The sequence below is a fragment of the Carlito syrichta genome, unplaced genomic scaffold (assembly GCF_000164805.1).
Source record: "Carlito syrichta isolate Samal-C Ts95f unplaced genomic scaffold, Tarsius_syrichta-2.0.1 Scaffold301837, whole genome shotgun sequence".
In the NCBI taxonomy this organism is placed as follows: domain Eukaryota; kingdom Metazoa; phylum Chordata; class Mammalia; order Primates; family Tarsiidae; genus Carlito; species Carlito syrichta.
In genome coordinates this window covers 22,802-50,310 of record NW_007245933.1, presented here as the reverse complement: position 1 = coordinate 50,310, position 27,509 = coordinate 22,802, and the positions used below count along the sequence as shown (strand labels likewise).

The 27,509-nt window shown below is 39.9% G+C and overlaps 1 protein-coding gene across 1 annotated transcript in view; it reads right to left on the bottom strand.

Annotated features, from left to right (window-relative positions):
* XPO1 (exportin 1) overlaps positions 1 to 27,337 on the bottom strand; it is a 54,967-nt gene extending 27,630 nt beyond the window's left edge. The window contains exons 1-4 of the mRNA XM_008055381.2: positions 26,936 to 27,337; positions 24,422 to 24,553; positions 16,133 to 16,234; positions 12,289 to 12,361 (exon numbers count right to left, since the gene is read on the bottom strand). Of these exons, the coding sequence (XP_008053572.1) occupies positions 12,289 to 12,361; positions 16,133 to 16,234; positions 24,422 to 24,547 (301 nt within the window). The 5' untranslated portion in view covers positions 24,548 to 24,553; positions 26,936 to 27,337. The remainder of the gene's footprint in view (positions 1 to 12,288; positions 12,362 to 16,132; positions 16,235 to 24,421; positions 24,554 to 26,935) is intronic.
* Between the last annotated feature and the right edge of the window lie 172 nt (positions 27,338 to 27,509).

Here is a 27,509-nt window from a genome sequence, read left to right as displayed (position 1 = left end):
AGGTCTCACTGCCCAGGCAGGTCTCGAACCCGCAGGCTCAGGCAATCCACTCACTTCAGCCTCCCAAAGGCACGGGATTACAGGCTGAGCCACCGAGCCCGGCTCCCAAACACTTTTAGTTTCAAGCATTTCAGATAAGGAGCACTCAATTTCTACCACAAAAAATGGAAAGTCTTAAAATACTATTAAAAGCCGGGCTCCGTGGCTCAGCCTGTAATTCCGCGCCTTTGGGAGGCTGAGGTGAGTGGATTGCCTGAGCCCGCAGATTCGAGACCTGCCTGGGCAGCGTGACCTCATCTCTACAATAAATCAAAAAATCAGGCGGGCGTGGTAGCGCATGCCTGTAATTCCAGCTACTTGGAAGGCTGAGGCGGATGGATCGCCGGAGCCCAGCAGGTCGAGGCTGCGGTGGCCGGGAGTGGCTACTGCACTCCAGCTGGGGCGACAGAGTGAGACTCCAACTCAAAAAAAAAAAAAAAAAAATACTATTACAAATGTAAACTATAAACAGGAAAAAGAAATCCAGTCCCAACCACTATGAAATATGTCAAGTATTCATTCCATTTCATTTTTAATATTTAGTCTATGTTACAAAAAGGTAAATTTGGTACATTCTTCCATTAATGCTATTATTAATTAAAATATTTATTACTAACATTTTTCCATTTAAAAAACCATTTAAAAACTAGACTGATCTTCCGAAAGACGGTCACTAAAATCTAGTTATTTATTCTCTTTACACACAAAGGTATGCAGAACCCTGTTTTCTACTTTTCACTCAAGGAAATAGTTGTGGGAACAAAGACCCAACAAATAGCTATAGACAATTCTAAAGCAAGGGTTCTTAACCTAGAGTTCCCATAGACAGTCTAGAATCAAGCTACAAACTTATTGTGTGTTTACTAATTTTATCAGAAATGGATCTATATGAACATTCATCACCTTTTTTTTTTTTTGAGTGGGAGTCTCACTCTGTCACCCAGACTGGAGGTGCAGTGGCCGCTCCTGGCCACCACAGCCTCGACCTGCTGGATGCTGGTGATCCTTCCGCCTCAGCCTTCCGAGTAGCCAGAATTACAGGTATGCGCTACCATGCCCAGCTGATTTTTTTGATTTATTGTAGAGATGAGGTCTTGCCAAGTTGCCCAGGCGGTCTCAAACCCGCGGGCTCAGGCAATTCACTCACCTTGGCCTCCCAAAGCATGGGATTACAGGCTGAGCCACCGAGCCTGGCTTCATCATTCTTAAATAAAGGTCTATGGCCTCAAATCGACGATGAACAAGAACTCTAAAAGATATAAAACAATTGCTGGGCGCAGTGGCTCAAGCCTATAATTGCAGCACTTTGGGAAGATTGTGTGATCCTAAGAGTTTGAGTCCAGCTAAGACAGCCTAGCAAGACCTAGTCTCTACAAAAAAAACCCCAAGAATGAGTTGAGCATGTTGGGAGATGCCTGTAGTCCCAGCTTCTCAGGAGGCTGAGGTGGAAGGATCACCTGAGCTCAGCAGGTTGAGGCTGTGATGAACTGTGATCATGTCACTGCACTCCAGCCTGAGTGACAGAGTGAAACACCAACTCAATAACAAAAAAGATATGGACCAATTAATATTTTATTAACTTTTAGCCGGGCTCAGTGGCTCAGCCTGTAATCCCACGCCTTGGGAGGCTGAGGTGAGTGGATTGCCTGAGCCCGCGGGTTTGAGACCTGCCTGGGCAGCAAGACCTCATCTCTACAATAAATCAAAAAATCAGCGGGGCGTGGTAGCGCACGCCTGTAATTCCGGCTACTTGGAAGGCTGAGGCGGAAGGATCGCCGGAGCCCAGCAGGTCGAGGCCGCGGTGGCTGGGAGCGGCCACTGCACTCCAGTCTGGGCAACAGAGTGAGACTCCAACTCAAAAATAAAAAAATTTTAAAAAATAAAATAAAATTTTATTAACTTTTATAGCAGCATTATTCACGATAGCCAAACCGTGAAAGCAACCTTAATATCCAACAGGTGAGTATACAAAGAAAAGGGAATGAAATTCTGGTACATGCTGTTAACTAGAATGAAACTTGAAAACTCATGCTGGCTGAGCATGGTGGCTCATGCCCATAATCCCAGCACTTGGGAGGCCAAGATAAGAAGACGGCATGAGCCCAAGGGTTTGAGACCAGCCTGGGCAACTTGATGAAACCTCATCTCTACAATAAATCAAAAAATTAGCCAGATATGCTAGCACGTGCCTCTAGTTCTAGCTACTTGGAAGGCTGAGGCGAAGGAACACCTGAGCCCAGCAGGTCGAGGCTAAGGTGGCCGTGAGTATGCCACTGCACTCCAGTATGGGAGACAGAGTGAGGAAAAAAAAGAAAACACATGCTAAGTAAAATAGCTAGACACAAATATTGTATGACTCTACTTACATAAAATACCTAGAATAGGCAAGAAGTAGAAGAGAGACAAAAAGTGGAATAGTGGCTGTCTTGGGGCTGAGAAGAGAGCACAATGGGGAATTAATGTTTAAGGGGTACAGAATTTTAATTTGGGCTGATGAAAAAAATCCGGGAGATGAACAGTGATGATGGCTGCACAACACTGTCAATGTACTTAATGATACTGAGTTATACACTTAAAAAGGTTAAAAATGATAAAATATCATTACATTTTATCACAACAAAAAATTCATTTTCTTAAAGTCAACAATTTAACCGACAGATCACTAAAAATTAAGTTCATATGACCTTAACACAAAGTACCCCTTTATAAGCCTGTCTATAGGTGGCTCCTGTCTCCTGTTGTTACATGGATACAAGCTAATGATTAAGTACTGTTAGGTCTCAAGTATAGGCCTCTTTTGGAGGCCTTTAATCAAGATACTTGGGAAGGACAAAAGTGTTATATTAACCAGAAGAGGTAGGAAAAACACGTTGATCATATGAGATGCATTTGAAAATATTGCCTTGTTTCTTTCAGATATAAAAAAAATTTAACAAATTTTAATTATATTTCTTTTATTATCCTGTCATAGCTTAACACTGACAAAAAAGTATGGACAGAATGCCTGTAAACTCTGAGCTTCCTGTTTTCTCCCTTTCAGATAATCTCTAACAAGGGTGAGGAAAGTGAGTTTGAAACTGAGCTTTTAACAGCTGTAGTAAACTACATGTTCAAGAGATAACTAAACAATGGCAATTATATATGCTAGCAACAAATAATCAGAAATGGGCATAGAAATACCATTTGTAATAGCATGAAAAACACAGAATGCTTAAGAGAAAAATCTGACGAAAGACCACAAAGACCACCAAACTGCTAAAACTAAAGAAAAACTATATTTCTCCATGGATCCAATGCAATATCAACTAAAATTTCAGCACAATTTTTGTTGAAAATTGCCAGGTTTGATTCTACAATTTTTATGGACCACAAGGAACCAACAGCCAAAATTTTGAAAACAAAGTCAGAGCACACGGATTTCAAGACTTAGCTCAGTAATAAAGACAGTGTGGTATTCTTGCCTTAAAGATAGAAAAGTAGATTATGAAGGCAATGAAATAGTCCCACACACATATGACTTTTCATGTGATTTTTTTCAACAAATGGGAAGACAATAAATTGGAGAAAGATAATCTTTCCAATAAACGGTGTTTGAACAATTGGATACCATGTGCCTCAAAACAAAACAACATGACTCATATCTCACATCATATACAAAATTTAAGTAAAATGTACCATACATTTTAATGCAAGAGATAAAATTATAAAGGTCCTAGACGAAAACACAGCAGAAAATCTTAGTAGCCTTAGCACAGCAAAGATTTATTGAAACACAGAAAGCATTAATTGTACAAGAGAAAAATAATAAATTGAACTTAAAATGTAAAACTTTTGCTGTTCAAAAGACATCATTACAAAAATGAAAACGCAAGCCAGAGAAAGAAATATTTGCAAAACACGTATTTGACAAAATAGTCATATCTAGAATACAAAGAATCCTTAGGTCTCAATAATATATTTGAACAGACACTTCACCAAATAACATATCAGCATGGCAAAGAACACAAAGGGATGATGTGAAAGGAGGCAGAACAGCATTACTCATTAGAGAAATGTAAATCAAAACCCCAATGAGATGCCATCATATGTGCGCTACAATGGCTAGAATTAAAAACACTGATCATACCAAGTGTTAGCCAGAATGTGAAGCACACTCATACACTGCTGGTGAGATTATAAAACGAAAAGACAACCATTTTGAAAAATAGTTGGGGCTGGGCATGGTGGCTCAAGCCTGTAATCCCAGCACTTTGGGAGGCCAAGGCGTGAGATTGTCAGAGGCCAAGGCGTGGGATTGCCTGAGTCCAGCCTGGGTAAACTGGTAAGACCTTGTCTCTACAATGAATAAAAAAAAAAACGAGTCCGGGAATGGTGATGCACAGCTGTGGTTCTAGCTACTTGGAAGACTGAGGCAGAAGGATCGCCTGAGCCCTGCAGGTCAAGGCTACGGTGGCCATGGGTGTATCACAGCATTCCGGCTTTGGCGACAAGAGTGAGACTCCAACTCAAAAAAAAAGAAAAATAGTTGGGCAGTTAAACATACACTGAAACATACACATGATCCAGCCATTTCACTCTTGGCTAATCAAATGATAACAACAAGGACCTGAAGGAGAGGGGCAGTGAAGGAGAATGTAATCACAAAGATGCAAATCTTGATACAATGGTAGTTTCATTAGTGTGTGTCCATGACAAAATTTATCACACTGTACATTTTAACATATGCAAGGTACAGTGTAGGTCAATTATACCTCAATAAAACTAAAAAAAGGCAAATGCAAAAACGTTTAAAAGGCAGATATCAATTAAAATAAACATGTTAAATACCTGATATTCAATACAATGGGAGATATTAAGCAGGAGTGACCAGATTCGTTCTGTTCTTAAAAATGTGAGATTTTGTTATGAATAAATTGTACAGTCCACAACTGGGCTCTCTAACATCCACTTTTGTGGCCCAAAACCTTGCAACACAAGGCCAATTTAAAAAGAGGTGAAATGGTTGGGCGTGGTGGCTCAGTCCTGTAATCCCAGCACTTTGGGAGGCCAAAGCAAGAGTACTGCCTGAGCCCATGGTTCGAGGCCAGCCTGGGCAACTTGGTGAGCCCTCGTCTCTATAATAAATAAAAAAATTAGCTGGGCGTGATGGCACGCATCTGTAGTTCCAGCTACTTGGAAGGCTGAGGTGGAAGGATTGCCTGAGCTCAGCAGGTTGAGACTGTGGTGGCCGTGAGTGTGCCACTGCATTCCAGCTTGGGCAACAGAGTGAGACTGACAAAAAATAAAAATAAAAAAATCAAACTTCCAAAATGTTCCATATTTACGACCGTAACATTTGGGACAATTTTTTTCATAAATTTGCCACTTCCTTATTATTCAATGTCAGCAAGTATGTATCTTATTTATTTATTTATTTATTTTTGAGTTGGAGTCTCACTCTGTCGCCCAGACTGGAGTGCAGTGGCCACTCCCGGCCACCGCAGCCTCGACCTGCTGGGCTCCGGCGATCCTTCCGCCTCAGCCTTCCGAGTAGCCAGAATTACAGGCATGTGCTACCACGCCCGGCTGATTTCTGATTTATTGTAGAGATGAGGTCTTGCTGCCCAGGTGGGTCTCGAACCTGTGGGCTCAGGCAATCCGCTCACCTCAGCCTCCCAAAGGGGTGGGATTACAGGTTGAGCCACCAAGCCCGGCTTGTACCCTATTTATGAAACAAAAGGATCTGTAAGCATATGCATTAACAAAGTAACAAAGTAAAACATCCCTTTCTTTACATAAAAGGAACAGAGATACCTTTATATAGACAGTCACTTTTTACTTTCAGGGAAGGAACAAAGGAGGCCTTTGAACTTTTCTTTGTGATTTGAATTTTTTAAGTGCCATTACAAAAAAAGAATATGGGATTATCAGGATTATGGCTCTGAAGAGTAGCAGAGACAGAAGATCAACATGACTGGTAGTCCTAGAGCACCTTTAAGACTTCAGTGAATAGCAATCTGTCTTCATTTGGAAATTCTTCACTTCATGTATTAAAATTTCCCTTTCACTTTCCTTAAGTCAAAAATATTTACTCTGGGTCAGATACAGTGGCTTACACCTGTAATCCCAGCACTTTGGGAGGTTTAGGCAAGACGACTGCTTGAGCCCAGGAGCTCAAGACCAGTCTGGACAACATAGGGAGACCATATCTCTACAAAAAAATTGAAAAAAATTAGCTGTGTGTGGTGACAAACGCCTATGATCCAAGCACTTAGGAGGCTGAGACAGAAGGATCACCTGAGCCCAGGAGGTTGAGGCTGCAGTGAGCCATGAATGTGTCACTGTACACCTGCCTGGTTGGTGAGAGAACGAGACCCTGACTCCAAAAACAAAAAAAGTCATTAGCCTATAATAATTCATCTAAGGAAATATTCCTTTTAAAACAACCTCAGATTAATTACATATATAACAGTAATACACATAAAAGCAAACTTATTTGGAAAGCATTATAGTCCTTAAAATAGAGGAATGAATTAAAATGGTAGACAATAACTCAGTATTAACGATTCATTAACTGAATAATTATATATTGACCACCTATATACCAAGCAGTAAGAATGCAATAAAGAGCCGGGGCTCGGTGGCTCAGCCTATAATCCCGCGCCTTTGGGTGAGTGAGGTGAATGGATTACCTGAGCCCAGGGGTTTGAGACCCGCCTGGGCAGCGAGACCTCATCTCTACAATAAATCAAAAATCAGCTGGGCGTGGTAGCGTGCGCCTGTAATTCCAGCTACTTGGAAGGCTGAGGTGGAAGGATCGCCAGAGCCCAGTGGGTCGAGGCTGCAGTGGCCGGGAGCAGCCACTGCACTCCGGTCTGGGCGACGGAGTGAAACTCCAACTCAAAAAAAAAAAAAAAAAAAGAATGCAATAAAGACATACTTTGATCTCTATTATCATGGGGTTTATACTTTGGACGATAATGAAAAGGAAAACAGCCAAGTGTGATAGAGTCGACAGAGACAAAAGAACACAGAAAAAACACACACCAGATAGAAACATAGTTCTAGACTAAATTAAATGAGAATCCAGAGCAACATATACTAAATCTTATGTAACACAAATCTAAATATATTACCTCTCTTTCTCTTGTTATTAAAATGTCTTCAAAAATTAAATGTTGTTTTAAATGTCCTTACTTGCTATTATCTACATATATCTTTTGCTCTTTAAAAAACTTTTTGAGTTAGGGTCTTGCTCTGTCACCCAGGCTGGAGTGTAGTGGCACAATTACAGCTCACTGCAGCCCTGACCTCCTGGGCTCACGTGATCCTTCTACTTCAGTCTCCTGAGCAGCTGGGACTATAGAACATGCCACTACGCTTGGCTAATTTTTAATTTTTGTAGAAAGGAGATCTCAGTGTGTTGTCCAGGCTGTCTCAAACTCCTGGGGTCCAGCAATCCTCCTGCCTCAGTCTCCCAAAATGCTGGGATCACAGGCATGAGCCACCAAGCCTAGCAGGTCTTTTTTTTTTTTTAAAGTCAGAGTCTCACTCTGTCATCTAGGCTGGAGTGCAGTGGCACGCTCGCGGCTACCGCAGCCTCGACCTGCTGGGCCCAGGCAATCCTTCCTCAGTCTTCCAAATAGCTGGAACCACAGGTGTGTGCTACCACGCCTGGCTAATTTTTTTGATTACAAACGAGGTCTCGCCAAGTAGATCAGGTTGGCTTCGAACCCATAGGCTCAGGCAATCTTCTCACCTCGGACTCCCAAAGTGCTGGGATTATAAGTGTGAGCCACTGGGCCCGGCCCAGCCGCTCTTTTAAATTTTATTCTTCTGTGATGCACAGGTGCCTAATACACTAAGGTATAATACACAGAGAGAGACAGCTAACCCTGTCAAGAGTCATTAGATTTTCCTAGTAAAGTGCTTCAGACAAAAGGCCTAAATTGAAAATGCCATTACTCTAAGGAACATGTAAAAATTAACATACACTATGGACAAGAACTTAAAAGCCGATAAAAGATGTGTTAGAATGGGAAAAAATGCATGAAAACCCAATGTTGGCATGCTGTTTGTGCACCCAAACCTAAACTTTCTTTAAAATACACGAAGAGCCGGGCTCGATGGCTCAGCCTGTAATCCCGCGCCTTTGGGAGGCTGAGGTGAGTGGATTGGCTGAGCCTGAGGGTTCAAGACCCGCCTGGGCAGCGAGACCTCATCTCTACAATAAATCAAAAAAATCAGCTGGGCGTGGTAGCGCATGCCTGTAATTCCGGCTACTAGGAAGGCTGAGGCGGAAGGATCACCGGAGCCCAGCAGGTCGAGGCTGTGGTGGCCAGGAGCGGCCACTGCACTCCAGTCTGGGCGACAGAGTGAGACTCCAACTCAAAAAAATTAAAAAATAAAAAATAAAATAAAATACGCCAAGAATTTCTTTCCATTTCTGTGAAAAAAACTTGCCTACAAGTCATTATCCTGTTCTTTTAGCTTGTGATGTACTCATTATATATTTAATTTAATATTGTTAAATTATGTTCCTTTTATATATATATATATATATATATATATATATGTTTTATCTTCCCAACTATAACATTTTGATGTATAGCAGATGCAGAGTATAGTATACCTAATACTACTTTGTACAAAGCAGATGTATAATATAGTCCTGGGTAAACATATATGCTAAAGTAGTTAGACATAAGATAGCTGTAGCTAACAAATAGAGAAGGTTACTTTAAAAAGATATGACAATCATAAACAAGGAGAATACAATTTTTGGGGAGTTAAACTAATTTATGTACTTTTTTTAAGTCAGGTTCTCATTCTGTCACCTTGGCTGGTGTGTAGTGGTACCATCACAACTCACCACAACCTTGATCTCCTGGGCTCAAATGATCCTTCTGCCTCCGTTTCCCAAGCAATTAGGACTATAGGTGTGCCCCAGTATGCTGTCGAGTTTTCTATTTTTTGTAGAGACAAGATTTATTTCTTTCTTCGTTTCTTTTTTTTTTGAGTTGGAGTCTCACTCCCTTGCCCAGGCTGGAGTATAGTGGTACACTCACGGCCATCCCAGCGTCAATCTGCCAAGCTCCAGCAATCCTTCTGCCTCAGCCTTCCAAGTAGCCAGAACTACAGGCACACACTACCATGCCCAGCTAATTTTTTCTTGTATTGTGGAGACAAGGTCTCACCAAGTTGCTTGGGCTGTTCTCGAACCCGTTGGCTCAGGCAATCCACTCACCTCGGCCTCCCAAAGTGCTGGGATTACAGGCTGAGCTGCTGAGATGAGACTTCGTTGGGTTGCCTCTAGGCTGGTCTTGAACTCCTAGGTTCAAGCAATCCTCTTGCAGGCATGAGCCAGTGTGCCAGCCAATTTATATATTTTGGATACCAAAATTACTTAAATATGAAGGAAAATTGACATTCAGAAATATTCCTGTATTTTGTGAAATAAATTTTAATGCTAGAGAAGCTTCCCAACTCACATTAAAAAGGCAATAGTGTTAAAAACAAACATTAAAAAGAATTGCGGGGCCAAGCATGGTGGCTCAGCCTGTAATCCCAGCACTTTGGGAGGGCGAGGTCAGAGGACGGCCCGAGTCCAGGGGTTCGAGAACGGCATGGGCAACTTGGTGAGATCTCGTCTCTACAATAAATCACAAAAACTAGCCGGGTGTGGTGGCCTGCATCTGTAGTTACAGCTACTTGGAAGGTTGTGGTGAAAGGATTATCTGAGCCCAGCAGGATGAAGCTGTGGTGGCCATGACCATACCTCTGCACTCCAGCCTGGGCGACAAGAGTGAGACTCCAACTCCAACTCCAAAAAAAAAAAGAATTGCAGGCCAAGCACGGTGGCTCACATCTATAACCTCGTCACTTTGCGAAGCCAAGGTGGGAGGACTGCTTAAGTCCAGGAGTTCAAGACCAACCTGGGAAACACAGCAAGACCTCATCTCTACAAAAAAGTTCAAAACAAGAAAAAAGAAAATTGGCTGGGCTTGGTGGCTCAGCCTGTAATCCCAGCGCTTTGGGGGGCTGAGGTGAGTGGATTGCCTGAGCCCGCGGGTTCAAGACCTGCCCGGGCAACTTGGCAAGATCTCATCTCTACAATAAACCAAAAACTAGCCGGGTGTGGTAGCACACGCCTGTAGTTCCAGCTACTTGGAAGGCTGAGGCAGAAGAATTGCTGAAGCCCAGCAGGTCGAGGCTGCAGTGATGAACACCTGCAGTTCCAGCTACACAGGAGGTAGAGGTAGGAAGATCACTTGAGCCCTGGAGGTCAGGCTTCATTCAGTAAGCCATGATGGGGCCAGTGCACTCCAGCCTAGGTAACAAAGGAAGACTCCAATTCATTAAAAATATAAATAAATAAAATAATTATATTAAATTTATTTCCTAACATTTTACAAGTATTGTAAATAAAAACATGAATCATTAAACACAAACCTGGTAACTGCATATCCAAATCTAGAGTCACTAACATACTCTGGGAACCATTTTCCATGCTCTAATAATGAGCACCTGAAACACCCTAGTAATTACACCACTCTCCCCTCTATGTAATTAATGGCTTCACTGACAATGGCAAACTTATGTGGGTGATAGAATAAAAAAGTTTACACACCGCTGAATTTTATCACTACTATGGGGGAAATACAAGGGGACAAAAAAGTGACTCTGATGTTTTAAAAATATGTAGCAACACAAAAACAAAAACAGAATTCCCTACGTCAGGCTGAATAATCACCACCTTTGTCCCTCCAGTTTTTGCAAACAAAAAATATTATTAAAAGTAGTCTTTGTGCACCCTAGCATGTAAGTGTATATATAAAATCGATATATGTGAACTATTATGACCTTATAGTAAACACCAAAACACACAGTAAAAAATGTCCAATCCTCAGGGAGGCCTTTATTTCACCATAACATTGATAAACTAGTACACAATCATATAAATTCCAATGCTGAAAAAGACCTTGGAAAATCATTTAGTACAATCCAGTCTGATAAAAAGCAGTGATTAGGTTTAAGAAAAGAGAGACTTAAACTATACTATAGTAAAGTTTTACAGAAGTAAAAAAACATCTTTTCTTTGGTATGGTGCATCATGGCCAAAGTTAAATCTGGGGCTCAAACCACATGTGTGAAACAGTAGTAAAGGAACAAGAAATAACTACACAAAAGATCCATAGAGAGTAGAGATGAAATATAAAGGATCTATTTGGACCTCATAATGAAATTGTTAATTTCTTAGCAGGTCAAAGAACAGTATTTAAAGAAAGGTGACTTTTTTTTTGGAGTAGGAGTCTCACTCTGTCCCCCCAGGCTGGAGGCAGTGGCATACTCACCGCCATTGCAGCCTCAACCTGCTGGTCTCAGGTGATCCTTCCATCTCAGCCTTTCAAGTAGCTGAAACCACAGGTGCGTGCCACCAAGCCCAGTTAATCTTTTTATTTATTATAGAGAGGAGTTGCCCAGGATGGTCTCGAACCCTTGGGTTCAGGCAATCCTCTCACCCCCGCCTCCCAAATGCTAGAATTACAGGTGTAAGCCACCATGCCCAGTTGACATACTTTAAAATGAAAACACTACCAGAAGTAACATACCCAAAGTCCAGACTTCTATTCATATTTTTCAGAGAGAAACAAGTGAAATAAAGTAGGATAAAAAGGTAGTATGCCAGGTTTCTTAAATTCTGACTACTTTTCCCATGATAGTACAGAGAGAAAAGTTAAATATTAGCACCACGTATCACCACACCTTTATTTTCTGATCTTTTCCCTCATTTTAGGAGTCAACTTCTCCTAAGACATCCCCAGAATCACAAAAGCTAAAGAAAACTTCATTTATGATTTTTAGTACTTGGTTTTTCCTTTCCCTGGTTAAACTTGGCTATCATTCCTGGTATTATAATCTTTATTACTTATCGGTTACTACACCTGGTAAACTTAAAACAATGTATAAGAGCACATATTCAAATTGTATTCACTTCACACATGTTCCAGATTAACTGAGTTGATACTATAATATTTATAATAAAAAGTTTGACTAGGCTAGAGTCCTCTTTCCCTCAAAAAGGTAACCTATTCTACCCCTTCCCACACTCCCCCATATAAATAGAACCTGCCTTGCCATATGGTGAAACAATCTCCATTAGAAAAATATATTAAACATTCATTATACTCCCCTATACTCAACTATAATAAAAATGCCAGTGACAACAAAATTCTTAATTTATTATTATTCTTTAAAACATTTTCCTACCTTCACACTGGTTCCTTGGAAGGATCTTCCACCTTGTTTTTATCACATTTTCCAAAATTTGTAGTCCATAATACTGAAAATTGGAGAATAGAAGCATGTGAATATATTGCTAAGTAGGACTGGCAACTCTCAGGATTCACAAATGGACAGACATTCACACATTTACATCTAAAGTTTCAAAAACATTATGCTACCAAGTTTAATTACATATATTAAACAAGGATCTATTCACCCATATACTGAGTTTTCATGCATTTTCCTCATTTTACTGTTTACTACTCTATGTAACGTCCTGCTGTTTATACATGCTCACACCAGGAGGAAAAACCAAATAAAAAGCCCGTTAGCAGCCAAATGGGCTTATCTGTAGAGGGAAAAGTAGCAGCCAGATATGAATTCACAGCATAAATGACTGCTCATAAGCTCACGTACTTTAACACGAACAGGCTCCTAAGAATTTAGCAGCTTGGATGCTTTCAAGCTTCCTATCATCCTCTAGAAGTTGTAAGTTTTTGGCCAAATATTAAAGTACTGTCACAGATACTTTCTACAGAAAGTATTTATAAGAATCACTGGTGTGTTACTTAAGGAGCAGCAAGACAACCCACGGGTTTATTTTAAATTTTAACCCCACCCTTACAATTGCTATATCTACTAATTTAAAGATAAACTTTTGTGCACAGTCAAAAATAATACACAAATGCATGTTGCAATCTGTATCTACCTTTCAGGTATTCCTTCCTAAATATAAAGAATTATAACTAAAGTGTAAAAAGTTAAAAAATAGATACCACTTTCAAGCCATTTTGTCCCTCCTGCTGATTACTCACTCTAAATAGTCAACAATGTTTACAAGAATTTATAAAAGCACCAGGATTTACTACCTGAAATTATAACTATGACCAATTAGCGTGGATAGGCAGGAGGAAGAAAAGGGAAAAAATATTGTGGTACACTTCAACCAGAAAAATTAGGGAAGAATCAGTTACAATACCTGAAAGGTAAACTCATTCATATATAGACATACAACCTCAGATTGCAAGTTTTGGCTGAGAATAAGAGTTCATCTTTAAAATGGTTAGTCATTACACAATAAAATAGGAGCATTAGTATTTCAACCAAAGGGATCATGTGAATCATTTTATCCAAAGCACAATATAGCCTGTCCCAAACTACATTGTGCTCAAGCAAGTGAATGTTTTTGCTGTTTTCTTTCATTTAAACGTTTCATACTTTTCTGAGAATTTTGTCATTTCAACTAAAAGCCTACATTTGCAGAACATTCCTTAAAGACTTTAAAAATAAAAACAAATCCAAAGCAAAATTCAAAAATTACAAATTTGATGCCATTAAAGTGTTTCATAATCAGCAGTAAATAGTGAAGCTTTCTAACCTGTTAATTTTTAAGAACGCATTTCCATACAACTAGGTCATAAAAATGTAAATAAGCAAAGACTCTAAACTCTAAATTAGCTTTTAAAAACATCCTACCCTAAAAATTCTCTTTAACTTAATAGGCACAAAAACTTAACCTGATTTTTTTAAAGCAACGCACCACTTAACTCCAAAGAATGTATCCTCTTGTTATTAGCATAGTCAAGTAAAAATTCTTTAAAAAAAAAACCAAACACTAACACACAAAACCCATCATAAATATACCAATAATAGGAAAATCTTAAAGATAGCTTGTTTATTAAACCAAATTTTGTCTACACTTTTAAGTTGAAAGATATTCTTTCTTTATTGCTACATTCATTTATTTACTTTTTCCTTACTACATGATACTTTGTTACCTAAAATACCTATACTTACTAACCTCTAGACCCTTTTCCAACTATAAAAAGGTAGCATAAGCTTGCTGAAGATACAATTCATATTTCATCTTTCTGCCAAGGGGGCTGAAGCAGGAAGCCCAATAAAAGCTTGGCACAGGTTAGGATACATGTAAGGAATACATATATCATCATAATATCCTAAAACCCAAACTCTCCTATACATAAAGACTCTGCCTATGAAAGTGAAAGAGAATTCACATTCCTTTGAAATAAGGTATTTTGGGTCAGGCATGTTGGCTCATGCCTGTAATCCCAGGGATCTGGAAGGCCGAGGTGGATCACTTGAGGCCAGGAGTTTGAAACTAGCCTGGACAACATAGCAAGAACCTGGTGTCTAGAAAAAATTAGCTAGGCACAGTGGCACACACCTACAGTCCGAACTGCTTGCAAGGCTGAGGAGGGAAGATCACTTGAGCCCAAGAGTTTGAGGTTACAGTGAGCTAGGAACACTTCACTGTACTCCAGCCTAGGCAACAGAGCAAGACTCTAACAAAATTAAGTATTTTGGCTCAAAAATCTAAAGTGACAGTCAAAACTATGTCAGTGATAAGTGACTACTTTGGAAATATCCATAGATAATCCAAGTATTCTAAAGAATTACACTTCTGCTTTACATCTCAGAACTTGAGAAATCGACTGCTGAGTTATGAAGATGAGGGACAGATAACAGCAAAGACTAAATGAAAAAATAAATGCATGAAATGATCCCTATGGTAGAAATTTCTACTGAGCCCTTAGAAACTTATTTTATGCATTGAATTCCCCTTTCCCCTCCCACCACCCATGAAACAAAAACAATTGATGAACAGAATTCAGTTAAAGGGAATCAAAAGGGTAGACCTTGTGGAGGCCTGCCGTCAAAGCCTAGCTGTGTCAGTTGCACAGGAAGACACCCCTTTTCTTCCTATTACAAGCAATCAACATAATGGAACATTATGATTAATATCAGGTAGTGTTAACATCTTTAAAGAAAAAAAAAAAATGATTGCATAAAAGCCAAATGTCATAGTGCATAAATTTAGCACCAAATCATTTGTAATTTATGTAAATTGAAGAATTCTTTACCTGTTGCTTTCTTTCTGTTCCTCTAATCATCTCATTTTTCACAAGACAAATTTGAGTTTTTAAAAATACTGTTGATAAATCAACTTAAACATTAGTAATGTCTGTCAGTATAAAAAGCAAAATTTACCAGGCAAGCAAACAGGCAAACACTGTTATGTTACTTAAGGTTAGCACTTTGAGGAAGTTCTGGACTGTATTTTTGCCCTAAAATTTACAAGATGTCAAAACTAATTAATATTTTTAAACTGTTAATTAACCCACTCTGATTTCTGAAACAGATGTGAACATGGCTATTTTCTGTTTTAACACAATGTGTATCAAGTGGAACCCTTATGTGTATTAAACAGAATGCCAAGGTATTTTATTACTTCAAGGCAGTTTAAAGAGAAGCGTGAATCATCAAGCCTAAAACACTCAAAACACATTTTGATCAACCCTTCTGTTCAAACTTAAAAAAGGACCCAAATTATAACATTTTCAATTGTAAATAAAAACTGAGTGCTGTCCCATTAAAAGCATTGGTACCATGGAGTAGCATTTTAAGCTGTCCACACAACTTGGTATTGGAGGTGCCTAGCCTGTATTATATTGATTACTTGCCCAAAGTAATTCCTGATGTTATGTTTCATCTCTGAATAACATTCAGAATTTATGCTACTTAAACCTGTATATATATTCTAAAGAAAAAGAAAAAACAAAAACAAAAGCAAACAACCAAAAAAAGCCACCTTGCATACTAGTCCCAGTCACAAAACTTCATTCATAATTCTCAGGACTATTTGCAAGAATTAATTCTATGGTATAAGACTAAATTTTGAAATAAATCAACAATATAAAATGATTTGAGATAACAAATGCTAATACTAAAAATGAGATACCTTCCTCAAAGTTTATGACTGGAAGAAAAGAAGAAATAAAGGATGTTAAAACCACCACTTGCTTACTTTCGTGTTCATATTCTGTGAAAATTCCAAAATTGTGTCGACTCTTGTCCACGCATCAGGATGCTCCTTTAAATGTGTCAGTACTTCTTGAGCCATTCTTTGCTAAAATATTATACAAAAAAATTTTAAGCTAACTTGTTCTTTTAACTATTCATTTAAATAAAAACTATCAAACAAGGCAAAAATCCTAATTGTACAGTAATTCTATAATGACTTTCAGAAATATTTTAAAAAATTAGATGTTATAAAATATAAATAGGTAAGTATCACTCCTAAACTATAAAATGGGAATATTTTACTTCTTTGAAACAGAACAACCTTTTTGGAAGATAAACATGGCTTATCTGATAGTCTCAAACTGAACTTAATTTCAACCAATGTGAACGAAGATCTACTCTGAAGTAAACAAGTTCTCAGCACTTACAATCAACAAAAAGCCACATATAAAAATTCACACCTGCTTAAATTATGTAATATACCTTGCTTTATAAGAGTTACTGGGATATCTCTAACCAACTTTACCTACAAAAATATATATTCAAGGAAAGACTAATGAAAATTAGCTCTAAATGAGACTTCAAATCCCAAATACATATAAATAACCTTAGAGACTTTTAAAAAGCGCTCTTAAATTTATTGTATTCACACTTTTTCTATCCTGCAATTTCACTGACTTCATATATTAGATCCTAGTTTATTTTTTGTTTTCAAGTTCTTAAAATGCAAACCCAGAAATACTAAACTTACGCATCCATCAAGTAGAATTAACATTTTGCTGTGCTTGTGTCAGTTATTTTTTTAACATAAAAGAACCAAGACTTATGGAAGTCATCTTTGTACCTTTCCCTAGCGCCATTTCCTTCCTTTGTTTCATCTTTAAGTGGTAATCACTTTCATGAATAGGGTTGTGTGGTTATCAAAGTTTACATTAACAGTATACTATAGCACTTGCTTTTTTAGGTGTAGTGGCTCATGCCTGCAATCCCAGCACTTTGGGAGGCAAAGGCAAGAGGACCGCCTGAGTCCAGGGATTCGAGGCAGCCTGGGCAACTTGGTGAAATCTCATCTCTACAATAAATCAAAATATTAGCCAGGCATGGTGGCATGTGCCTGTAGTTCCAGGTATTTGGAAGGCGGAGGTGGAAGGAGCGCCTGAGTCCAGCAGGTCAAGGGTGCGGTGGCCATAAACATGCCACTGTACTCCAGCCTGAGCAACAGTGTGAGACTCCGACTTGAAAAAAAAATTTTGCTTCTTACACTTGACAGTTTTTAATATCCAGTCATGTCAACACATATATATCTAGCTTCTTCATTTTAATGATTATATTTTTTCATATGGTATTAACATATTTTTACCAAAGGCTTTTAATTCCTTTTTCCCTCAAGAAGCAACAGCTTACTCTTTCACTTTTCATCTTTAAAGGTTGTTTTATAGCTCAGCTGGATCCTTCCTCCTATTTCTTTTACCTATGTCTATTAAAAGTCATAAGCCAGTTTCATGGTTTTAACATTTATCACTTATCCTTCTCTTATACTCTAATTTACCTTATCAAGGGTTCAATTCTATGGGTTATAGGAAAATATCAAACAAAAAAAAGGGTAGAAAGTAATCTTTCTTCAACCATTTGACAGATACCTCATATTCTTTAGTTTGGCTTTTATTACAATCTCTAAAAAAAACCTTAAGCTTATTTTGGCTTTAATGTTCTTTACAATCTTTTAATGATCTTTTTCTCAAGTAGCAAATACAATATTACATTCATAATTATCCTGTACATCAACCAGCAATACACATTGTTTACTGCGTAAAACCTTCAAGAGATGCAAATTCAGTAAATAGTCAATTGAGATAACTACAGACATAAAATTCTTTTACTTCTAGGAATATTATGGTTGCACTCTACCCAAAAAACCACCACAACCACTGTGGTAGCCTGCTTCTACTGTGGGAGTCTGTGGTTAAAAGAAATAAAGTGTAAGGTTGCTTTTAAAATACAATTATAAACCAGGCTCGGTGGCTCAGCCTGTAATCCCGGGTCTTTGGGAGGCTGAAGTGAGTGGATTGCCTGAGCCCACGGGTTCGAGACCCGCCTGGGCAGCCAGACCTCATCTCTACAATAAATCAAAAAATCAGCCGCGTGTGGTAGTGCATGCCTATAATTCCAGCTACTTGGAAGGCTGAGGCGGAAGGATCACCGGAGCCCAGCAGGCGAGGCTGTGGTGGCCTGGAGTGGCCACTGCACTCCAGTCTGAGTGACCAAGTGAGACTCCAACTCAAAAAAAAAAGAAAAGAAAAGAAAATACAAGTATAGACGTATCTTATTTCATTAACGAACTGGTTGGAGGCATTGTGTCCTACAAGAAATGACAAAAGGCAGAAAAAATAGTGATGTTGAATTATCTAGAGTCAAAGTACATTTTAGCAGTGTTTTCACCTTCTCCCTGAGAATATCTAACTAGGTATCCATATCTAACTAGAGGATAAGGCATATCAAAGATCCATGCTGGCCGGGCTTGGTGGCCAGCACTTTGGGAGGCTGAGGTGAGTGGACTGCCTGAGTCCACGGGTTCGAGATCCACCTGGGCAACTTGGCGAGACCTCGTCTCTACAATAAATCAAAAATTAGCAGAGCGTGGTAGTGCACGCCTGTAGTTCCGGCTACTTGGAAGGCTGAGGTGGAAGGATCGCCGGAGCCCAGCAGGTCGAGGCTGTAGTGGACGGGAGCGTGCCACTGCACTCCAGTCTGGGTGACAGAGTAAGACTCCAACTCAAAAAAAAAAAAAGATCCATGCTTAGTAAAAGTTACTTGGTCAAGTTGCTATTTTGTCAGATCCTGTGAAGTGATGAGCATTCTACACAGAATACCCATACTCCATACTATCACCATTCACTTCAATCTCTGCACAAATCCTGTTTTTTCCTCTTGTAATTTTACTCTCTGAAGTTACTTCTGGTATTTATACCCTAATGTCTTCTAATCTCACCATTCTTATATAATATTCTTTTATTAACTTAAAACCCCAGCAGGATTTTTTTTTAAAGACACAAAAGAAAACTGAAGAGAGAAAACCCAACATCTCCCTGTGCTACTAACTGAATGGTGAAAGCATTTTAGTTGCTAAGCAATAGATTAAAGAGTTCAAGATGCTTAGCAAAACACAATATTGAAGAAAACATCCAACTCTTCCCTGTACCTTTTTTCTTGCTGTCTACTTGACTAAAAATAGAAAAATGTTTATAACAGAAGACAGCCCTAGTGTAACCGTTTTAAATATCCGACCATACTACCCATTTATGCAAAGTTCTATCTACATATTAAAGGCCACCCTCCTAAATAACTTACACAGCACTTTAAAAAAAAAAAAAGTTAGGCAGCTGGCTCGGTGGCTCAGCCTGTAATCCCAGCACTCTGGGAGGCCGAGGTGAGTGGATTGCCTGAGCCTGCTGGTTAAGAGACCACCCCAAGCAACTTTGGTGAGATCTTGTCTCTACAATAAGTCAAAAATTAGCCGGACGTGGTAGTATGCGCCTGTAGTTCCAGTTACCAGGAAGGCTGAGGTGGAAGGATTGCCTGAGTCCAGCAGGTCAGTGCTGGGGTGGCCAATGAGTGTGCTACTGCACTCTAGCCTCCAGCCTGGGTGACAGAGTGGGACTCCAACTCAGAAAATAAAATAAAAAAATTAAAAAGTTAGGCTACCTACAGTTGACTTTAAGTTTAACTAGCATAGTAAATTACTTACCATTATTAGTGCATGACATGAGAATAGCAAAACACCAATTTTCAAAGCATTCACATTTTCAAATGAGTTTATATCACACATGCTAAATCTTTTGTACTGTATTAATTTTTTTTTTTTTTTTTTTTTTAATTGGAGCCTCACTCCGTCACCCAGGCTGGAGTGCAGTAGCACACTCCCGGCCACTGCAGCCTAGACCTGCTGGGCTCAGGCAATCCTTCCACCTCAGTCTTCCAAGTAGCTGGAACTACAGGTGCGCGTTACCATACCCAGCTAATTTTTTGATTTATTGTAGAGACTAGGTCTCACCATGTTTCCCAGGCTGGTCTTGAACCCGCGGGCTCAGGCAATCCTATCGCCCTGGCCTCCCAAAGTGCTGTGATTATAGACTTGAGCCACCGTGCCCAGCCTACACTGTATTTCTAACTGTATTCTTTCAAATGAGTACCTTCTACCTATCAGGCACTGTAATAGGTGCTTTATAAACCTTCCTGTTAACCCTTTAATCTCTAGCAGGGAAGGTCACATTTGTACAAGAGACTCAAGAGCAATGAGAGAACTTCCTAGAATCAAACTAAGACATCTAACACTAAAAACATGTTTTTCACTACAGCTCGCTACTACTCCTTTTCATTTGAAATAAGCACAAGCCCCCCCTGCAGTACATGAAAAGCGAGACCAAAAGGCGTTATTAACCAGCTTTAAGCTCTAAGCCTGTTTCCTCCTTTATAATAAAACAAATGTAAGTTTGCTAATTATTTTTATTCAACTGGCTTGTCACATGAGATACAACTGTAGACAAAAATCTTTGCTTTCAGAAACATTAATCTACTGTCCTTAAAAGTAAACAAACAAAAAAAACACTTACATTTTGCTAAATCTACATTTATAAGTCAGCTTTAAAACAAACCATTAAATCTCTTTATATTATGAAACATTATTAAAAGGAGTACTTCTACAACATATTCTTGATAAAAATTAACACTAATTTCCAGTTAGAAGCCTAGAAAAACACTGCTCTACGTTGGTCTATAAATCACACCTTTAAATGGCAAAGATTAAAAAATATTACTAGCTGACTCCATGTGAAAAAATTAAACACTCTTCTTCCCAATGGCTATAAAACTGGGCTTCCAACAATATATTCAAGAATTAACCCAACCTTACTCTAGCTTTGCAACCTTACTTTCATTACTTTCCTTTAAAAGCAGCTGCTTTTCATGCTGTCATGTTAGAAGAAATGAAGCTTAGTTGGGCACGGTGGCTCATGCCTATAATCCCAGCACTTTGGGAGGCTGAGGTGAGAGGATTGCCTGAGCACACGGGTTCAAGATCAGTCTGGGAAACTTGGTGAGACCTCATCTCTACAACAAATCAAAAAATTAGCTGGGCATGGTGGCACATGCCTGTAGTGCCAGCTACTTGGAAGACTGAGGCTGAAGGATCACCTAAGCCTGGTAGGTTGAGGCTGCGGTGGTCGCCAGCATACTATTGCACTCCAGCCTGGGCAACAGAATGAAACTCCAACTCAAAAAAAAAAAAAAGAAAGAAACGAAGCTTAAAGCTCCATGTCAAATGTACAACATGAGGAAACCACTACATGACATGTAATAAATACTGATGGGTAACTTTTGAAGAATGCTTTCAGAGATAAAAACATACTGATCAGCCGGGCTCGGTGGCTCAGTCTGTAATCCCATGCCTTTGGGAGGCAGAGGTGAGTGGACTGTCTGAGCCCGCGGGTTCAAGACCCGCCTGGGCAGGCGAGACCTCATCTCTACAATAAAATCAAAAAATTAGCCGGGCATGGTAGTGCGTGCCTGTTAATTCTGGCTACTCGGAAGGCTGAGGCAGAAGGATCGCTGGAGCCCAGCAGGTTGAGGCTGTGGTGGCCGGGAGCGGCCACTGCACTCCAGTCTGGGCGACAGAGTGAGACTCCAACTCAAAAACAAAAACAAAAACATACTGATCAAAAGCTCCTAGACCCAGACTAACAAAAGTTTACAGCAACTAATTTTTCTATTGTTTGTAACTTCCGTGACCCTTTTCCCTTTAAATGTTTCTATTGCCAGTCAGGCACTGTGGCTCACACCTGTAATTCCAGCACTTTGGGAGGCAGAGGTGAGAGGACTGCCTGAGCCCAGGGGTTCGAGACCAGTATGAGCAACTTGTTGAGACCTCGTCTTTATAATAAATCAAAAAATTAGCCAGGCATCATGGTATGCGCCTGTGGTTCCAGCTACTTGGAAGACTGAGAGGAAAGATCACCTGAGACCAGCAGGTTTCGGTGCCCATGTGTGAGTCACTCTGGATGACAGAGTGGGATTCTAACTCAAAAAAAAGTAAAATAAAAAAGTCTCTATTGGTTGGGAGAGGAGGGCTCTCACCTGTAATCCCAGCACTTCGGGAGGCCAAGGTCAGAAAACTGGCCAAGGGTTAAAAACCAGCCTGGGCAACACAGTGAGACCCTATCTCTACAAAAATAACAAACAAGTGTTTCTACTATAACAAAATCAGTATTATTGGGAATATTCATGCATGCTTAATATTTATACATAATGCTTTTGGACTATATATAAAAGATACCACCATATCCACCTTTCAGTTTTTGGGGGTTTTTTTTTAGTTGGAGACTCACTGTCATCTAGGATGGAGTGCAGTGGCATGTCTGCGGCCACCACAGTCTCAAAATGCTGGGTTCAGACAATCCTTCCGCTTCAGCCTTCCAAGTAGCTGGAACTACAAGCGTGCACCACCACACCTAGCTACTTTTTAAAAAATTTATTGTAGAGATGAGGTCTTACCATGTTGCCCAGGCTGGTCTCAAACCTGTGGGCTCAGACAATTCTCTCGCCTCTGTCTCCCAAAGTGCTGGGATTACAGGTGTGAGTCATTGCACCCACTACACCTCTCAGGTTTCTAATAAGTATTAGATGGCACTCAGTTTTTTTTAACTATGCAAACATAACTATCTTGACAATAAAAGTAAATTTATATTTAGTAGCTGAACACTAAGCAGGAATCTACTGTTTTGGAAACAAAACTGTAATATTAAATGTCTGCCACCTTAAAAGATTTTGGACCCAACTGTAGAAAATTTCACTCGTTCAAAACTGTGTGGCCCCACATGATGAAAATGCAAGGCTGTACAGTTTGTTATACATACAATTTAAAATTTTGCATATATTTCTGTCCAATCTATCTTTTATTTATTTATTTATTTATTTTTTAGTTGGAGTCTCACTCTGTCGCTCAGACTGGAGTGCAGTGGTCGCTCCCGGCCACCGTAGCCTCAACCCGCTGGGTTCCAGCGATCCTTCCACCTCAGCCTTCCGAGTAGCCAGAATTACAGGCATGCACTACCATGCCCAACTGATTTTTTGATTTATTGTAGAAATGAGGTCTCACCAAGTTGCCCAGGCAGGTCTCGAACCCGCAGGCTCAGGCAATCCACTCACCTCAGCCTCCCAAAGTGCAGGATTACAGGCTGAGCCACTGAGCCTGGCTCCATCTTTTAACTGCATGCAAAAAAACCCCAAAACCTTAACCTGATCAAAGTATGGCCCACGTTAAAGATAGTTCTCTACTTTAACAGTAAACTTTCACAAGCACACAAAATTCAAATAACAAAAAAACTTAGTATTACTGGATTTTTAAAACATTATCTGTGAAGTACTTTTGTAATGCACATTTCAAAAATAGACTATTAACTCCATACATATTAATTATATAAAGGTACATATACCCGTTAAGTTTTTAATAACATTCGGCTCGGCTCTAACTTTTTTTGAGTTGCGATCTCATTCTTGTTGCCCAGGCAGGAAGGCAGTGACAGGTTCAGGGCCACCGCAGCCTTGACCTGCTGGGCTCAGGTGATCCTTCCACCTCAGCCTTCCAAGTAACTGGAACTACAGGCATGTGCCACCATGCCCAGCTAATTTTTTTATTTATTAAGGTCTCACCAATTTGCCCAGGCTGGTCTCGAATCCATGAGCTCAGGCAATCCTCTCACTTCGGCCTCCCAAAGTGCATTGCCTGGGCCCACAGGTTCGAGACCCACCCGGGCAACTTGGTGAGACCTTGTCTTTACAATAAATCAAAAATTAGCTCAACCTGCTGGGCCTCCCACGATCCTTCCACCTCAGCCTCCCAAGCAGCCAGAACTACAGGTACGCACTACCACACCCGGCTTATGTTTTGATCTATTGTAGAGACAGGTCTCACCAAGTTGCCCAGGCTGGTCCTAAACCCCCGGGGGCTCAGGCAATCTTCTTGCCTTGGCCTTCCAAAGTGCTGGGATTACAGGCTGAGCCACAGCACCTGGCCTACGGTAAAAGTTTCTAAAGGACAGAACAAGAATAATATGCCAAACATCCCACTCTAACCATGTCAAACATAATGCAACTTATTTATCTAAACCAATTCTCATTACTTAATATATAATTCTAAATTATTGCAAACTATGACACTTTTAAAAAAAGGTGATCACTCTAAACTCAATAGCTTTGTTACACCATAACAATGTTATCAAGTTTTGGTTGGCTACTTTACCTGCGCTCCTTCTCCATGGTATAAGCAATTCACCACATTATCTAATAAGTTGATGTCCAGTTTTTGGCTGAAATCGAGCAGCTGACGAGCTGCATGGTCTGCTAACATTGTCATAATTGCTGGCATAGATTACTGAAAATAAAGAAAAAAACTGAAGTTGGTATGAAGTTATCAGTCAAAAACTTTCTACTAAAGGCATTTTACTTCAACTATGTTTTTACAAATATTTTAGTAAGTACTTTAGAGACTTTACCCCACTATTACAAAACAAATGAGACAGTAAAAGCAAATAAGAGCTGAAATTACTTAGCTACTTCATAACTACATTTTCAGTTCCATTCAACTTTTTTAGGATTTAAGACTCCAGAAAAATTTTACTTCTCTTACACTTATAACATGTATTAACCTATTTTTAAAATGAATCCATTATTAGGATTCAATAGCCCTAAAAAGTGACAAAGTGTTAAAAACTTTATGCACTTAAGATTAACTTCAAATGAATGCGTTTTTTTTTTTTTTTCTTCCTAAGGTCGTTCAGGATAACGCAGTAAAAGCTCACTCCACCTTATCTTAATTTTTAAGATATACTATAAAGACAGGATGATGTTAAAAACTAAATGTAGATATACAAAATATCCTATTACATATATGGTTAGCAGCAACCACACATCACATCTAGGTATCAATTCCCTTAACCTACACAACTTAGTTGCTACACTCAATTAAACCCAATTTTTTCAATCCTCCATGAACTGGGAGATTAAAATTACATTTACAACATGCACATTTATTGAATATATGATCTAGAAAAAAAAGTATGGCAATAAGCCAAATATTTCTTAAAATTTCCAGGTATTCATTGGCAAGGTAAAAGCTCGTCCATTTCTAAATAAAAACAAATTCTAGCAGAAAAATGAATTACTTTGCCTCAAATATGTATACTGGTTCATATGCAATGTTATCCTTTTAAGAGGATTCTACTCTACGATGCTGGCACACATCCACATTTTTGTTGCCCAGAATTATAAAAATCTTCCCTCTGCTTTTCCTTCAAAGTCAATGCCACTCAGAGTCTAACTGGTTAAATCAGTAGTAAAGGACAGCTCTAGTTCCATTTTTGAATACTCAATTTTGTATACAATTAGAGGATTCAGGACATCATGAAAGCCATCCAGGAATCCCTTGGTTTAGTATATTTAAGAACGAGCAAGATCAGATCTCTACCTTTCCCCCTCTTAGGAACCTTCACAGATCAGAAAATGAGTGGACTAGACAAACAAGCTTAGTAAGGAAAAGAAGTTTGTTCCTGGCCCTTTTTACAGTGGCTTAAAAATATTCCTGGCAATAATGGCAGCAATTTCAACTTTAATGCAAATATTTTAAAGATAATGTCTGTTACAACAAAGTAGAAGTCCAAAAGATGAGTCACCTAGATTAGTTACAATGTAAAAACAATGCAAAATCCAAGAAATGAAGACTTCAAGAATTGACATTATTGACAATTAAAACTGATGAGACTTGAAAATTTTTGTAGCAGACATTAAGCAAATGCGCTTTTTAAGCAGCACAATACTTGTCACATACCACAAAAAACCCCGAGATCTAAATACTAACGAGAGCAAATATACTACAAATCAATGTGTAAACTTTCTTCCACCTTCAAGAACCACAAAAATCTTAATAGATCAGAAAAATTTTTAAAATTGAGTTTAACAAGCAATGTTCACAAACCAGTAAGATCTAGGTGTCAAAAGTTCTCTAATTTCTTGGTTAAAAACGGAACGGAGTTTTCTCCTTTGCTCCTATCAGTTATAATTTATTGCCAAAACAAAAAGATGAAGAAGGTGACTGTAAAAAAGTTTCGCTTTCAAGTACATTGCCCTAACAGAGTTCTCCAAGCTAGATTGAAGTGAAAAACACGACTTGGAATAGAAGCGTTGAAAAACAGTAGATTGCCATCCTTAGAATCAGCGGCTATCTTCGAAATGACCTACCTATTCTTGAACTGTACGTAGCACAGAAATGGCGGCTTTGTGGCCAATGCCAAGCACATTTAGTCCCCCAATCAAAGAGCATCCAAAAACAGTCTTTCCACTAACAGCCGCGTCCCACACGCTTAAGATACACCATCGGGTAGACAGCAGCAGAGCGGGAGAGGTGTAACCACAAACGCTCGTCTTCTCGGCGGGCCCCTCAATCCTAAAATCCACTCACTGGATAGCATATACTAGGGATCATCCAGCTTAATGAATAATAATGAGACTCTACAAGTGACTCCCAGAATGGACCCACTGCCAGTGCCGATCCGAACACCAGAAAATCATTCCCGTTGCTTAAAAGGAAAGCAAGCAAGCCAGCCAGCCGCTGCCAGGCGAAAGACTGCGACTTGGTGTGTGGGCAATCGCCGGCTTCATTCAGGAGAAACACACCTCACTAGGGCCCGCCCTCCCCTCGCTTCCCACCCGAACCGATTTGCAGCACTTCTAACTATAGCACACCGGAGCACGCACTCACCCCGCCCATCCTCGGAGGAGGCATTTAGACCAGGCGCCTTAAGTTCGCCGCCCCATTCTCTACGCAGCATGGCCTCGGCGTGATCAGAGGAGGTCCGGGCTGAGCAAGTATTTAATGCTTCCTCTACTACACCACTTCCTTCCACCCACCCCAAACTCAGAGACCTCCGAAACCAGGAGAACCAGGGGATCAGCCACGGTCCGCGGGCAGCAGTAAACGGTTCGACCAACTTGGCACACCCAAGCCCTTGAAAAGAAACTACAGCGCGGATCCCCATCTGCAGGCTCCGGGGAAATGAGCCTTCCCGACTTCACATCCCACTCCGCAAAACCCAGAAAGCTTTCGAGTTTCCCAGCTAGAGGAGCAGGGAGTCGGCAGCCCCTCCCTCCCCCATCCCAAGCTCTCCACCGAGGGGGCCACGTGATGCGGGCGGACGTTTCAATGCTGCTGCACTAAATATTTCTGGAAACTTCCACTCCTAATAATTTACAGAGATGTTCCTGAAATCACCCCAACTTCGCCCCAGCCCGGCGGGCCGGGAAGCCCTTCCACCCGGCGCAGGGCCCCGCTTCGC